This window comes from Gossypium hirsutum, chromosome D13 (genome assembly GCF_007990345.1).
Source record: "Gossypium hirsutum isolate 1008001.06 chromosome D13, Gossypium_hirsutum_v2.1, whole genome shotgun sequence".
Lineage (NCBI taxonomy): Eukaryota > Viridiplantae > Streptophyta > Magnoliopsida > Malvales > Malvaceae > Gossypium > Gossypium hirsutum.
Genome location: NC_053449.1, coordinates 26679779 through 26696760, shown reverse-complemented (window position 1 = coordinate 26696760; position 16982 = coordinate 26679779). Strand labels below are relative to the sequence as shown.

General features: G+C 30.6%; 1 protein-coding gene across 1 annotated transcript; it reads right to left on the bottom strand.

Moving 5' to 3' along the window:
- Positions 1-4291: 4291 nt before the first annotated feature.
- Positions 4292-6534, bottom strand: LOC107918984 (ABC transporter G family member 20). The gene has a single exon (XM_016848533.2). The coding sequence runs from the start codon at positions 6423-6425 to the stop codon at positions 4368-4370; it is 2058 nt and encodes a 685-aa protein (XP_016704022.1). The 5' UTR covers positions 6426-6534; the 3' UTR covers positions 4292-4367.
- Between the last annotated feature and the right edge of the window lie 10448 nt (positions 6535-16982).

Here is a 16982-nt window from a genome sequence, read left to right as displayed (position 1 = left end):
GTTCACCTTTAAAGACTCACTTTTCCTAATGTGGTCATATTTGCACTTTGGTCCTTAAACTTTTCAAAATATGCAATTTAGTCCTTTTGTCGCTTTTTTACATATAAAACTCTTTTCAAAAATTGTCATATCCAAAATCAATTTTTTTCCTAAGAATTCCTTTAACTTACTTATTTTCCAAATTTTTCTAGCAATTCACTATACTACTACCAGAATAGTGCTACATGTCTGCTATTGGAAATTTTGGGATGTTACAAATAGATCCTTTCATTGCTAGCAATCAATAACACTAGGAATCACCACTAATCACTTTAAGTGTGTAACTATGATACCAATTTTTGGAACCTAAAGCTATTAACTCTTTAAACAAATTATGTTGAATTGAACTGTCAGACTATAGTGGCCACTTTAGCTGCCACTACACAGTAAATAATGAACACATATGATTGTTTACGTAGTTTGGTTTTTCAACTTCTATAGAGCTTAGCTCAATGAGTAATTCTGCTATCTTTAATTCACAATATAACAAATGGATCAAGCCCTGTCACTCTTTAAGTATAGAGATCTCACTTTTGTACCTAAAGGTTAGAACACTCACCTTTATATTCTCCCCTTGAGAATTTAGGCTGTAAACATAATTTGTTTATTGTCAATTACATTTATAAAATATGTTATTCAATGAACAATAAAATGCTTTCTATGTTCACTTACAAAACCTATACAACTTTCTCAATATATAAGAGATTTTGAGACTTGCAAACATACTAGAGACCAATTACAGTCCAAGCCCTTAATAATATTATCTAAAAAATAGCAAAAGCAATATACTAATTAGCTGCAATATAAAGTGAACTCAATGGAGATTCATTCTTTAAAGAAGTCTTCAATGTGATTCTAATCCAATCCAATCTTTAAGGATAATAGCATTTAATAGATTGGTGTTCAAAGTTTGGCTTCCATATATCCACAATATTAGCATAGTTCAAAACCCAAAGATTTTATTTCAATAAATTGTCAACTCCAAATATGGCAAATTTGTTGGACTGCTACAGAGTCGATGGAAGTGGCTACTTCTGACAAGCACTTAACAGGCTAGTTCAAAACTTGCCGCAACATTGATCAATATGTTTTATGTCATTCATTTTTAAATTTTTTTTAAAATTTTTATGTTTATGATTCTATCTTACTCGAGCCTCAAGATATAAGATATATATATTTGAATCTTTTCTATTTTATATATTTGCCTACTTTTTTATATAAATTATTTTGAATATTAGGTTATTCTTTGAATTTTTGTAGAAATTTTTGTATATTTTTTGAATTAGTTATATTTTATATAGTATAAATAATAATTATAGCAATTATATATATTAATTTTATTTTGAATTTTAATTTTTTTTACATATTTTTAATTTTATATAATTAATATCATTGTAAGAAAGCTAAATACTTGGTTAGAAGTCTTTGAATATCTATTTTTACAGCGGTCCCTATTGAAGCCATTTTTTTTTTTGCAATTTTCCACTTATCCAGAATGAATATAATGGATAAATTAATGTTCAAAATCAAATGAACTTGAGCATCCATGTCCAGATTTATTTTGGATATACATTTTTATTGACTTTTTAATTAATGTTTTAAATTTATATATATTGTAAATTTTCAATGTCATCATCCACATTGCATTCCTCATGTTAACTTCTCATTACTTCTATTTGTAAGGTTAACAACTTTCAAATTCATCAACAATGATTTTCATTAATTATGTGAATAACTTATATTAGGATTAGCCTAAAAACCTTAGGCTTTAGGAACTAATAATATTTCACCATACCATCAAATTTTAAAGATATTAAATTATTATTATGCACCCATTCATAATCAAACTATTCTCCAACTCTATATATTTTTTAGAAAAACATAAGTAATTAAAATAAAAAAATCAAATAACATAAAAACTTTAAAATTTAAATAATTCTTGTTACTAGAGATTCACTGTAATGTAATTTTTCACTTTTAAAAAAAAGTATAGTATGAAATAGAAAACCATTTAAAATGAAAAAATCTACTGTCTAGAAACTAATTTTTTAAAAAAAAAATTTGTTGAACAATAATAAAAATATTAACTTCTAGAAAAAAACAAAATGATTAAAAATTGTAAAAGAAGAAAAGATGTTTGTTTATAATTAAAAAATTAATTATTTTAAGTAATTTAATTAAAAGTAAATTAAGTTGGAGAAGATAATAGATATAGATGAGTATATAATAATACTATGTTATCTTTAAAATTTGATAATGTGACACTATTTTATTGATGCCTAAAAACTAAAATTTTTAAAATGATCCTAATATAATTTATACCGAGACATCTACTCCATAAAAGAACTAATTAATTTTTTGATTTTATACTAACAACTTTTCTAATACAAAGTCCAAAAATAATTGCTAACTATAATTTATTCCTTTTTAAGAGCGGGAATATGGACCCCAAAAACTGAAATAAACTCTTACATCAAGTAGCTTTCAGAAAATATCTTAAATAAAGTAGTAATTTGTAACTGGGTTTAGAACTTGTATAAAACGGGTATATTACCCATTAGCCACTTTAGATAATGGTCATTTCTATTTTAGTCACTTAAAATTATTTTGTCAATTTGGTCTCTTCAAAAAAATTGGATCAAATTAGTTACTCCACCACTAAATGGTAAGGAAAATACTAACGATGTACCATCACTTCTTGTTTGGGGTGTTCAAAATATGAACTATCCCTAGAATTACTAACACAAATAATTTACCTTAATTTTAGAGTGATTAATATGAAAATATGCAGGTAACATTCTATTAGCATTTAATTGTGAAGACACTAAATTGATCAATTTTTTCTTTTGGTGACCAAACTAACAATAGAAATTTTGGGATGATCAAAGTAAAAGTAACTATTGAAATGGATTACCCAAAAATTTTAAATAATTTTGGCAGCAGATATCGTCTATAGCTGTAGCCATAGATACGAACCTTTGATGTAAGGGGATATCAAGGTGGCGTTGCTTGTTTTGCCACCTTCTCTGAAGTTTCTTCTTTTCTTACTCTTAACTTTATTGTACATTCCCCACGTAAAGCTTCAAATTGAAGTCAAATCATGATTGTTAGAATTAGTGTACCGGTGAATATAAATGGTTTTGTTTTAAAACTAGTACTAAATTATAATAATTTTTATTTAATAAATATATTTATAAATAGTTAAGGTATAAAAGAAGTTTTAATTGAAATTGATAAAGTTAAAAGGTGTCTAAAATATTAAAGATTACGTGTTTTTGATAAATCTCATCATGTTTATTTTTTTATTTTTAGATTTTACATAAAAGAAAATTTATTTTTGCCCTCCATTTTTTTTACATCTTTTAGTTCTTAAACTTGCATTATTTGTCAAATTATCCCAAAATGGATAGAATTGATAAAACATGTGAGTGCCACAACAACAATTAATTTATTTTTTAAAATTTAAAAATTTTAAAAATTTTAAAAAATTGATAAAATTTATTTTTTAAAAAATTAAAAATATTAAAATTATTCAAAAAGTAAAAAATTATAAAAATATATATTTTTTAATAATTTTAATTTTTTTCAAAAAATAATTAATTGAAATTGTGGTGTACACATGGACTACCACAAGAATGTTACGTTAGCAAAGTAAACAGACGTTGATTTTTTTATATATTTTTAGATAAATTTAAAAATTAAAAATAACTAAAAGTGAAATAAAAAAAATTAACACTGACTTTTTTTATAAAGTTAAATGCTGAACTAAATTAAAATAAAAAGAAAAGCATAGAGAAAATCACCCAGTCGATGCATTCTGACATGAAATTCTTACTTCCTCTCGTTCTTACTCTACATATTTGAAAACTTCACCTCATCACCTACTAAAGAATACCTTTATATAAAATAAAATAAAATAAAATGTTGAACTAAAATAAAAGGAATATATTGAAAAGTTCATCACAGATGAGAGATTAAAATAATAGTTATATCAATTTTTATAGAAATTAAACCTCAAGCTTCCTATTAGACGAAATTGAAGTCAAAGCTCGAAGCGAAGGGTGATTTCTAAAATGTGTGCTTCCTTTTTAGGGGAAAATAAAGGAAAACACACACACACAAAATTAATGTGTTATCGATGAATAATGAAATATTTTATTATTAAATAAAAAAATAATTGAAGAATTATAAATATATATTAATAATTTAATTTATAATTAAATAATAATTAATTATAAATTCCTATACTCAATAAAGTAGACTTTTATGCTTAGAATTTCATCAAATATTATTGCCTGCAATGAGTACCAGATTGTAACATAGCCTCTTTACTTCCTCTTGTTCTTACTCCCAAACAACAACGTTAAATAGAATAAAATCCTAAAGAAAAAGCCCCATGCAACTGTAACCCACACACACTTCCATTTACTTAACTCCACGATCCCTTGTTGCTTTAGAATATCTTTCCCCGTTGTTAAACACGTTGACCTCGTTATATTCCTCCCCACGACACGCCCCAAGCTCTCCAATAGCTCACTCTTCACCGGCGCCGGCAGTGTTGCAAGTGCCGACTGATCGAACAGTTGAACGCCCAAAACAAAGCATTTCGTTGGATCAAGGAACTCATTCTGCAAGATAGCTTCATATGGGTATTTAACCAATGAGATATAATGAAACCATAGCCAGTATTTAGGTAACCGATCTCGAGCCACAAGGAAGCCACAAAGGAAGAGGAAGTAGGAGACAATAGCGATGCCGCTAACGAAGGCAAGGAAGACGTCGGGGATTAGTCCTGAAATAAACGCCGCGAAAGAACTTCCGGCCCAAAACGAGGCGAGAATTGTCACGAAGAAGAATAAAAAACCGGGGACGCCGCCGGCGAGGCCGACGGTCCAAAAGGTTATCAACGACAAGGTGACGGAAAGGTTGAATAGTAAAGGAATGTGGGTTAAAGAACGAGCGAGAACATACGAAGAACGTCGATAAGCATTGTATGCGGTTTCTCGCATAAAAATGTATCGTTCTTGAATGAAAGTGGGAACTTCGGTAATACAGTTGAAGAAGATTGTGGCGATGGAAATGGATATACAACCTAATCGCTCTTGGACACCGGCGGGGGAGTCATCTAGCTGCCAAAACATGGTGGCGAGGACGATTCCGGTGACAGTTATCGTCCCTAATCTGACTGCGAACTTCGCCGGCATCCGTCTCGAGTTTGTTAACAATCGTTTTGACAGTACCATCAGTTCGATGTAAAATGGATTGGCAAAAGATGGAACTGATGATGAATGATTGGCACCATTGCCCCCAGAGACGAGCTTTCCACGAGAAATGCTTTTTGCTATGGCGTCTTTCAGTGGAAGAGTACATCGTCTGTTGGAAATAGTATCATCGCCGCCATTATCATCCATTGATGAAGCTTTCCATGTCTTGTTGAATTCGAATAAAATCTGGGTTCCTGATGAAGTTCCTTCGAGTTCACGGATCAAATCAAGAGCGAACTCGGATGGGTTTTCGTTGTTTGGAATTGGGTGCCCGAAATCACTGAAGAACTGTGGGAGATTCGATGGAGAACCGCTATATAATGTTCTTCCTTGTGACAAGATTATCAAGCGATCAATGAGTCCTAAAATGCTCGAACTTGGTTGATGGATTGACATTATTACAATGCTTCCACCCTCTGCAATTCGTTGAAGGACCTTAACAACCATAAGCGCACTAGCTGAGTCGAGACCAGAAGTCGGTTCGTCGAGAAACAATAGTATTGGATCATGAATTATATCGATACCGATGGAAACTCGCCTTCGTTCACCTCCCGAAACACCTCTATGACCTTCATCGCCAATCACAGTCTTTCCTGCATTTCTCAACCCTAGTTGATCGATCAAACCTTGAACCCTAGCTTTCTTCTTCGACTTGGAAACCGACCTAGGAAGCCGGAACTCGGCCGAAAACATGAGCGTCTCTTCCACTGTCAACATCGGAAACAAAAGATCATCTTGCATAACATAAGCTGAAATCACCTTCAACACGTCGGAATCCAAGACCTCCCCATTCAAAGTGATGGAGCCTTTGAGGCTTTGCTTTGAAATCCGGTTTGCAAGCGCATCAATCAGGGTCGATTTACCCGACCCGCTTGCACCTAAAATCGCCATTGTTTCGCCTTCTTTCGCTTCACCTGAGATCCCTCTGAGCAAGCTCTTGGTTGTATTTCCTGAAGAAACATTTGGTTTCTTCCAACGAAAGGGAAACCCAGATTTGGTGCTAACTTTGACATCGTAAGTTAAGTTTTTGAAGGAAAGAACAAAAGGGGGGTATGAACTACCGGCAATGCGAACGTCTAAGATCTGATGATGTTCTTCACAAGGTAATTCCTCGATCTCCATTTTTGGTTAAGGATCCGAGTTGAACATTAACGGTTGCCGCTTACAAAGAAAAGAAGAAGAGTTTAATCTAGTTTTCTGTTTTACGTTTATGTAATTTACCTATCGTGGATCCACGTCCAAATCTCGGACACAATATTATACATGACTGAGAAGTTTCCAAGCAACTTCTCTCCTGGTCTCTTATTATATTTATTGGGATAGTTGGGATAATTATTATTTTTGGTTAAAATGTGCCACAAGTCCCTTACTTTTCGAAAAATATGAATTTAGCCCATGTACTTTTATTTCACGGAATTTAGTCCTCTTACTTTTGTAGATTTCAAAATTGAGATTCAACTGTTAACACTGCTATTTTTTTGTAATTAACTTGAATTTAACAAAAAAAATAATAGTTTTAACAGTTGGACCTTAGTTTAGAAATCTGAAAAGTAGATAGACTAAATTTCATGAAATAAAAGTACAGGGACTAAATTCCTAATTTTTGAAATGTACAAAGACTTATAGTATATTTTAACCTTAACGTTTTTAAGTAAAATAAATCTTGTATCCCTTCCAAATTTGAGCAAGTTGGCCAAGTTAATTTATAAATATTTTTTAGAATCAAAACCAAATTAACATAATATATAAACATTGAGAGCTTAATTTGTTATTATATCAATCAAAATTATGTACAATTGACAAAAAATAATTAATTATTATCATTAGTCGTCCTTAGTTGCTTTCTTTTGAAATTGACAGAGATTAAATTGTTTTAATTTTTTTTAAAGGGGCTAAGTTACTCAATATTGAAAATGAAAAAAATTGGAGAGATATTTTTATTTTCTTTACACGAGCATTTAGTTTTGCTAATAAATTTGTTTAATCATTAAGGTTAGAATTTGTTAAAATATTAAATATATTTTTTTAAAGGAAAATAATTCATTCATTCCATGAATGAATATGGGATCATACAATCCATGGAAAAGACAGAAATAATAAACACTCGTTGTCGGTGGTGAAGGACAAGATTTGTAAACACTACAAAGGCTTCAGCTTTACGTTAAACTAAACCTTATTTGATAATATGTTTTGATATAACAAATTAACGTGTTTTTGAATCAAAGTTAAGTTGAACAAATTGATAAAATCAAGTTGAAATGATTTCAATTAAATCAAACATTTTCAATGTTTTTAACTGTTTTCAAACAAGTTAGTATTGCTCCAGGACAAAAAGTATCGAAACCTTTCGTCCAAGTATCGATAGTTTTGAAGATATCGATACCCATTCTAAAATTGATACCAGATTTACATTCTATTTTCAAATTACACAAAAAGTATTGATACCTTTACAAAAAGAATTGATACCTTTTACCAGGTTTCGATAATTTGTCTTTGGTATCGTTGTAAACTTATTTCAATGATCACTGAATCAAGCATTAAATGCTAATAGTATCAATACTCGTGGAAAAAGTATTAATACATTTTGTTGTATGTGAATTAAATGAACTGGTATTTTCATCCCAATGGCTATATTCACTTTCTCAACAACCACAACAGTTGGAAATCAATTAGAGGGTATAAATACCATCTTCTAAAGGTCCTATAACAACAAGAGATATGTGCAAAGCTTAAAAATCAATAAAAACAACCTAAAATCTTAATTCTTTCATACATTTTCTTGTAAACACTTGTGAGCTTTATTTGTATTCATGTATCTCAAGTGATCTTCTTTGTATTAGTGCTTAATTAGAAAACATTCTAATCTTGTAAGGATTACTTCTTAGTTTGCTTATTTGTTCTCTTTGAGAGTGGGTTAATTCTTAAAGTTTGGGTAGAAACCTTAAAGGAGTGCAATCTTAAGATTTTGGGGTATAAATCTTAAGAGAATTGTAAGGTTAAACCTTGTTCAAAGGTTACCAAATTAGTGAATTTGGAGAAATCTTTAGTTGTGGTAAGCTAAGGTAGTGTAGTAGGCAATTAGGGCCGAACCACTATAAATCCTTGTGTTCTTTGTTGCACAATTTTTATTGCTTCCATCACAACATCTCAAAGGCCAATTCAATTTCTCTATCGACATTCACGAGTTGATCCTTCCGAGCTAACACCTAGCGAGAATAGAACATTATAGCACGTTAATAACCACTTGTTTTGTCACAACGCAAGCATGTCATATCTAGAGTGGTTGCAAACACTTATCACATTAAGAGAACCAACCGAGAGGGTCCAAAGTGGTGGGTAGAATCATTAAAGTGATCGAGCATCCACGAAATTGGAGAGATGGTAACAAATCCATCCCTAGAAACACTTGCAAAAGCAAGACTAAAACTTGTACAATATAAGACAAAAAACTTCCACCATTTTGATAAGAAAAGGGGAAGATTTATTAAATAATGGGAAATAATACAAAACACATAAAACTTAAAGATAACACAGATCCAAACTGACTTGTGAAATCTTTATTATTCTAAAATATTCTCAAAACAAAAACAAATCAAGGTGTTAACGAAGAGCCACCATTCAAGTATCTATGACCAACCCACTTTCTAAGGGAAAATGTTGGTGGTCGATGAAGGTTCTAGATGGTAGGCACCAACGTCTATCCATAACAGCCCATGAAGACAATGATGCCCACAAAATAAATCTACAAACTGAAGAGAGAAAAGGCACGTGAAGTGAATGAGAAGCAAGAAGAAAGAAACAGTTTGAGAGAGAGAGAAAGACAGGTGATAGCCAACTTGAAAGTTGGCACCACATGTAATAACTCGTTTTTCAGTGGTATCAAAAATAGTGGTTTTGGAACCTCATTTTTCATATTTGAGTCTATATTTATGAGGTTAGTATGAAGTTTAATTAGAGTTTGATCCTTTAATTTTGTTAATTGGATAGTTAATTAAGGTTCAAGAACAAAATCATAAAAGTGATAAAAATTAATCGCTATAGATTTTTATTTGTTAAAGGACATATAAAGTAATTAAACAAGGCATAAAATTGTATATAGAGCATTTTAACTATATGATGGACGGTTAGGAGGTGATTTGTATAAAAATTACATATTATTATTAAAATTTAAATAAATATTATATGCTAAAAATGGTAAAATAAAAGCCATCATCTTTTCATTTTGGTTTTCTCCACTGAAAAACCAAGAAGAAGAAGAAGAAGAAGAAGCCATTGTTTTAAGATTCCATCTTTTTGGTCCTTTCATGGTGAGCAATTCCTAACCCATCTATCGTAATTTTTATGTTTTTGAAATCGTAGGAACTCGATTTCGCTAGCCCGTATATTATTTTTCAAAAATGTTATCATTTCTAAAATTTTTCATTAATAAATGCTTGATGAAATTGGTGTTAAATTGTTAGATTTTAAGCTTAGAAGTGAAAAGGACTAATTTGTAAAGTATACTTACTAGTTTTTTTAACATAGGTAATAAAGTTCATAATTTTTGAAATTGATGAAATATTTATACAATTATTAATAATAGAGGGTTATAGAAGGATGTAATTGAGATCGGTTTCAAAATTGAGGAAAATTCAAAAGATATAGCTATTTCGATTTTAGGGACTAAATTGAATAAAATGAGAAACTTAAGGACATACGAAAAATGAAATTGAATTGATATATTTTTAAAATAGGTTGTTATAAGATTTTTTGAATTGATAGTTGAAATAAATGATCGTATAGATCGAGAATTGAACAAATTGAAAGACAATCGAGGAAAAAGAAAATTTTTATATTAGTCATCGGTGTCATGTCATTGTTGTTTTTGTCAAGTAAGTTCATTTTAGACTTAATTTTTTTATTTCATGACATGTTTTTATTATTTTATTTTGCTCGTTAGTTTTAAATTGTTGGTTATATATATTATTTTGGCATGGAATGAACTAAATCATAAAATATGAAATATATGATAAATATGAATAGATGCGTGGTATCGAATGAATGAGAAGTTGTTACCTAATAGGATGATATGTACATGATGATGTTACAAGGTCTAAAATGCATATGAATTGCTAATTGAATTATGAAAGTGTGTATACAGTTACAAAGATTGGAATGGTACGAGTTGTAATAGTGTCCGTATGAACGTAGTAAACGATTAGAATATGAATGGCATGCCGTTAGGGTCCCATAAAGGAAAACTTGTGTTTGATCAGGAATTAAAACGATGGCTTGAGATCCAACATCTATTGCAGATTTCTCTAAAGCTAGTGTTAGTAGCATCAAACCAAATTAGTATTATACGAAGGTTTGAGATCCTGCATATGTTGCGAATTCTTTGAAGTTAGTGTTAGCAACACCAAACTAGCTAATGTTAACAACTTTGGTTTGAAGCTAGTGTTAACAACCTAAATATGTCAGTATACATGAGAAAATTAGTCTCGTGTATCTGGATTCTATTTACTTCAGTTCTTCAAGCCAAAATAGAAATGAAAATGGAAATTAGACGGATATGAAATGGTCAAAAGATCAAACATGAATTAAATTGTTATGTTGTAAATCAAGCATGATTTGAATGCGATATGAATAAGAATTCAATTATATGCAAATGAATTAAGTATGAATTGGATATCATATATTATTCTACATTGAATTGTTGAATTTGTACATGTGATTTGTCACCTCCCAAAATTGGGCCTAGAAGTTTTAAGGGTAAATTGGGAATTTTGGCTCGGAATAGGTTAAGAGATTTTGAATTGTGGTAACCTAAAATTATATTTGACTATAGTTTTTTTTTTTTGGAAATCAAGTCAATTCTTGAAAATAAGGTATAAAAGACCTTTGATTTTGAATAAATGACTGTTTTGAAAAAAAGATTTTGAATTAGGAGTACCATTAAGGTAAATATCCCAAAGTTTTAAAAATACCCTATTTTCACCTTCATTTATATATTTGTCACGATACTTTTTTCTCTATCTATTTGTTGTTGCCACCCATTGTTTTCCCAAACCCTATTCCTTTAATTTTGATTCCCAAACTTCATTCATTTAATTTCTATAATCACCTAAGCCATAAATCTCCATAGAATTTCAAGAAAAACATCCAAAATACCATTGAATTTGACGTCTTTCAAGTTTGTGGGTTTTTCAGATTTTCTACTAAACATCTATTTTTCTTCCATCAAAGATAACGAATCATTTTCTTATTAGTTTTTAATGTTGTCAAGCTTTTGAAATTGAGTTTTTAGCTATTAAATCGTATGTTTTGAATAAAAGTCGAAAATTGGGTCGTTAATGGGATTTTGAGTAAAAACGTGGTTTCAAACGTTTTGTTAAAATGTTGGTTTCAAATGTGATTTTGAAAATTAGTTTTGACATGATTAGAAGGTTTCTAAACATTCTTTAAAGTTTCGTTAAAAAATTCCAACGTTTTATTGAGTGTTTGTGAAAATGCCATTGTAAGTCGAAATTTTAGATTCATGAATTGTCATAGTTTTGAGTAGTTTGAAGGTTGGTAGTTATTATATATATAATTTTATTATTGGAATCGATTATAAGTAATGGGAATGAGAAAAGATTAAGATATTTGAATTTCAAGTTTACTATGTCAAAAGTTTCAATTTCAAGAGAATTTAGCTTAGGCCTATGTTTTTAAATAATTTTGGCGAGTCATTGGCTAAATGTTGATTGTGTTGATTGTGTTGTTGTGTGAATTATTTGGTTGAAGCTTCGAAATTTTTAGGACCTTCTACGAGTAAAGAGAAAAGGCAAGGAAAAGTTAGTTTGAGCTTTCGGCGTCTATGTAAAAGCGTGAACAGTGAATGTATGGAATCAGTGCTTGGAAACATGATTCATTGTGTTAATTGGGAATTTAGAAGTAGCCTAAACTCGTACTCTAAATTCTGAGTGTAAGCTTTCTCATACTCTTGATTTAATATGTGATTGTGTGTTGTGAATTTGTAGGTTAAGATATGTATTCTGATATGTGAAATAAGCTTATGATGGCTATTGTGAAAGAGTTGATTGTGGGCATGTTATATGTGCCAAATGATATTAATTATGTTGTACTTATAATGTGAATATAAAGTAAAAAAGTACAAAAAACGGTAAGTAATATGTGTGTTTAATAACAAATATTTTTGCCTTGTGATCTTTGAGACCATTGGATAAAGTTGGCATGCCATAAGATTGTGAGTACTCACCTATATGAGTTGTGTTTTGGGGGCATTAAGGCCCGAGAAAGTTTTGGAGAGATAAGGAATGTGAGCTAAGCTCCATTCACTGGGATATGTTAGTGTGTTGAAGAGTGTTAGCTATATGCTTCACTTTTAAGATATGTTCGACTTTACGAGTCATTTGGTGTGTTGGAGATCCGTGTATCTGATGTGTGGTGGTAGAGCCCACTTTTATGTCTCATAGCTCAAGTGTCAAATTATCATTAAATGTGAGTATGTGTGTGATGTGATATAAGCTTAAATGAGTATGTGACTTCTATGTAAATAAGCCATTGAATAATGCATAATTAAGTAATATGACGCTAAAGTTGGAAATGTTGTAATTGGGCTATATGAATGCTTCGTTAATGCATGATGACATTTTTGCGTAATGGTTATTCTGATTATTCACTGAGCTTGTTTAAGCTCATCCACTTCTTTTTAAACCTTTGCAGTCTATTAAACGTTGCGGTGTGAACGGTGTGGAATGTTTTCCAAGGGACTAATCTAAGTAGTTTAGCCTTTAAGTAGGTGAATTATAGGTATTATTTTGAACTATGAGAATAAGACAATATGGTAGACTTGTTGCTCGAATGTTTCCCTGATGTTTTAGGATGATTACTTGGATTTTTTACTCACAAAATTTCTAGACGTTTGACATTAGTTTATTGGTATTGCTTAGCTTAAACTATCGGTGATGCTTTGATTTGTAATTTTAGATGATTTTAATGCTAAATTTTGAGCCTATAAATGCATGATTAGTTGGTATATGTATGGTTATGATAAATAGTCTTTTTTGTGTTATTTTTGTCGAATTATGCAAAGGTATTGATAATCAGGGCATATGTATTGATACCTGCGTGATTTAGTCAGTGTTGCGACATCGAAGGTAGTATGCTGGATTCTTGGTTCAGCTCCAGGGGTATGTTGCAACATCAAAGACAGTCTTGGTATATGTGTAAAGCTTTGATGTTTGATGTAGCGTCTTGTTACTTTGGTCCGGAGACCGGGCTGAGTATGGGGTGTTTCATGATTCGTATTATAAGTGTTTGATGTGTAAGAAAACTAACCTATTGCTTGTTTTGTTGAAATGTATATGAAAGTATAAGGATGTCAAAGGATGCCATGTTAAACACCAATTTGTTTTAATAGCTTAACGTATTTTAATGTCAAGGTAAGTTACGTAATTTCATTTAAACTTACTAAGCATCCGTATTGCTTACCCCATTACTTTTCCTTCCCATATAGATTTTGGCTTGCAGAGCATCTCGATCGGATCATTTTGAAGCTCACACTATTTGTCTCTTGAATCAGTAGTCTTTTGATTAATACAAGCTCGATTATATGTTGCATGTATTTAGGAGTTGTTATGTTACCTTAACATGATAATTTTGGTTTCGAACTTTAGTTGATAATGAACTTGTGATGTGAATGGCAAATGGCACATGTACTTGTATTTAGTAACATGATGTGTTATGTGTGAATGGTATCTAATGTTGCATAATTGAATACGAATTGATTTGAGGAGATGAATGTTGAATAGCTTGTAATGATATATGTAGATTTGATGTGAATTTGTGTCAATTTTGGCATATTAGTTTAGATGTTTGGAACAATGTTCAAATGGTGTGTTTTGGTATGAATTTGATAAGTTTGGAGAAGGTATAGGTTGTGTTTAACGCACCTCTTTGGTTATTTTTGAAAGATGGTATAAAGTAAGTGTTAAATGGTCTATTTTGCACCAAAATATATTCTTTGTCCCGATGACAACTTCCCCTTATTAGAACGTCGACCTATAGTTTGTGACGTCGCGACGTCGAGTGGTCCAACGTTGGGTTGTGACATACTGTTTTGGCGACGTCACGACATGGAGGAAGTGACGTCGTGATGTGGGCCCTGATTTTTTGAAACTTTGCAATTTTGTCCTTGTTCGATCTCGAGTCAATATTAGAGATCACGTAAGCTCGTATAAGGCTCGAGAAAAGTTTTAATTTGTACTAAAAGATTAATATGATAGAAGTTATCGATGTATTACTTGATTAGTTTGTTAAATGTTTGTAACTATTCTATTTTCAACCATAACTTTCTGTACATCAAACCTGATGATCGGATCGGGCGAGGGGTGTTACATTTAGTGATATCAAAGCTACAATTTAGTCGATTCTAGAATTTAATGTTGTGTGTGTTGAGTCTAGAAGTACATGCAATAATAACATGTAATAGTGTGATGCCTTCTGATATGATATGACTCTGTTTTCTTATAGATAAACTATGTCGACCGAATCAAATCGTGTCGTACTAGTACCTAATGAGATTGATAGTAACCTACTCACTTCCAATCAGGAAGCTAGTCATTATTCTCCCGTTCTGCAAGGGTCAGGAAATGAAATGTTATGCTTTCTTTCAAATGATGAATTGATGATTTAAATGGTTTATGGGAGCTACTTCCTCGAGTTCACAACCTCTACTCCCAATCGTGCCTTCTACGACACTCTCTTGTCCTCAAGATTCGGTAAATATTCGAGACCTCCAATTGATAAGACTCGAAAGTGTAACACCCTTACCCATATTCGACACCGGAATAGGGTACGAGGCATTACCAGAACACGTACACTTGTAAACGTATTGAACTGAGTTATAAAATTCTATTAATTATTAAAACTTTCAAATTTTTAACATGCTTTTATAATTCTTCACAATATAAATAATACAACATTTCCTGCCAACCACAATCGAGCTTCCGATAATCATTTCACTGCATCCAATAATTGTACATATTACCAATAATAATTCAATTCCAATAATAAAACACATATCTATATAATATTCATCACCAAATAACATTCACTTTAATTAAAATTATACAGAATATAGTTCATACGAACTTACCAGGCTAAATTACAGAAATACCAAAATTTAGGGACATTTTGGTAATTTTCTATTTTCTCGAATTTCCACCCAATCTTGATCTAAATTAATATTTCATTCAATTTACTAATTTAAATAATAAAACAATTCATTTCATGCAATTTGGTCACTTTTTGACATTTTTACAAATTTACCCTTAAAGTTTCACATTTGTTCAATTTAGCCCCTGAACCTAAAACATGTAAATTGGTCATTTTTAATGAAAACTCATGCTAGTTGAATAATCATATATTTTCCTCCTCCTCCTCCTCTCCATTCCACATCCTTAATATATATATAACATGCTTATATGTAACATTATCTTTCACATTTATTTATATAAATTCATTCAAAGCTGTCCACTTGAGTTGTAGTCACTAAATTATTTATATCTTGAGATACAGAATTCCAAATTAAGATCCATAAATTTTATCTGAAACTAGACTCACATATGTTCTTACCATAAAATTTTCATAATTGTTGGCTTAGTCAATAAGTACAGTTTATTCTTTAAAGTCATCCCTATTCTGCTATCTAACAGTTCCGACCCTTCTTCACTAAATATTAATTATCTCCTCGTACAGAATTCTAATGATGTTTCCATTTGTTTCTATTGAAAATATACACATTAAGTATTTAAAAATATAAATTTAAGCCTCTAATTATTTTTCCCCAATTTTTGATGCTTTTCCAAAATCAGTACAGGGGAACCCGAAATCATTCTGACCTTGTCTCACAAAATTTATTATATCTCATGATTTAAAATTATATTGCTTACACCGTTTCTTCTATAAGAAACTAAACTCAATAAGATTTAATTTTATCTTTTATTCATCCTCTAATTAGATTTTCACAATTTATGGTGATTTTTCAAAGTTAACCTACTGCTACTGTCCAAAACTATTTTAGTGCAAAATATTGATTACTAAGTTTATAACACTCTTATTTTCCTTCTCTACACTATTTCTCATCACTTTCTCTTATTTTCGCTTCACTAACATATCAAGAACATAAAACCTTATATAATAAAACCCTACATTAACATCAATTTCATACTTTTTCAATAATATCAAACTCAAAAATATATTGAAATCTTGATGCTCTTACCTTGCTCAATTGATTTCAATCTTTAACTTGATTTTCTCTCTCCTCCAGCCTTTATTTCTTGAATCTAACTTGATATTCTAGCTCCCCATAGTCTCCTTGTTATCTTTCTCTCTTGATGGATATGGAAATTCTTTTGATTTTTAAGTGAAAATGGTAATCTTTTTGAAGGAGGGACCAAATTGTAAAGAAAGTAAAACTTTCTTTCTTTCTCTCTTCTCCTCACGTTGGATGCATGGAAGATGATGAGTTGGTTTTTTTTTTCATCTTTCTTTCCACATATATATACTAAACAATAAAATAATAAAATATTATTTAAAAATTAAATTAAAATATTAATAAACTAATATTTATTTATTTATTTAATCTAACATATCTCCAACATCATCATTATCTTCTAGATTTCTCCCTCCTCT

Coding starts and splice junctions, on each gene's coding strand:
- LOC107918984 (XM_016848533.2), bottom strand. CDS start 6,425: ATGGAGATCGAGGAATTACCTTGTGAAGAACATCATCAGATCTTAGAC.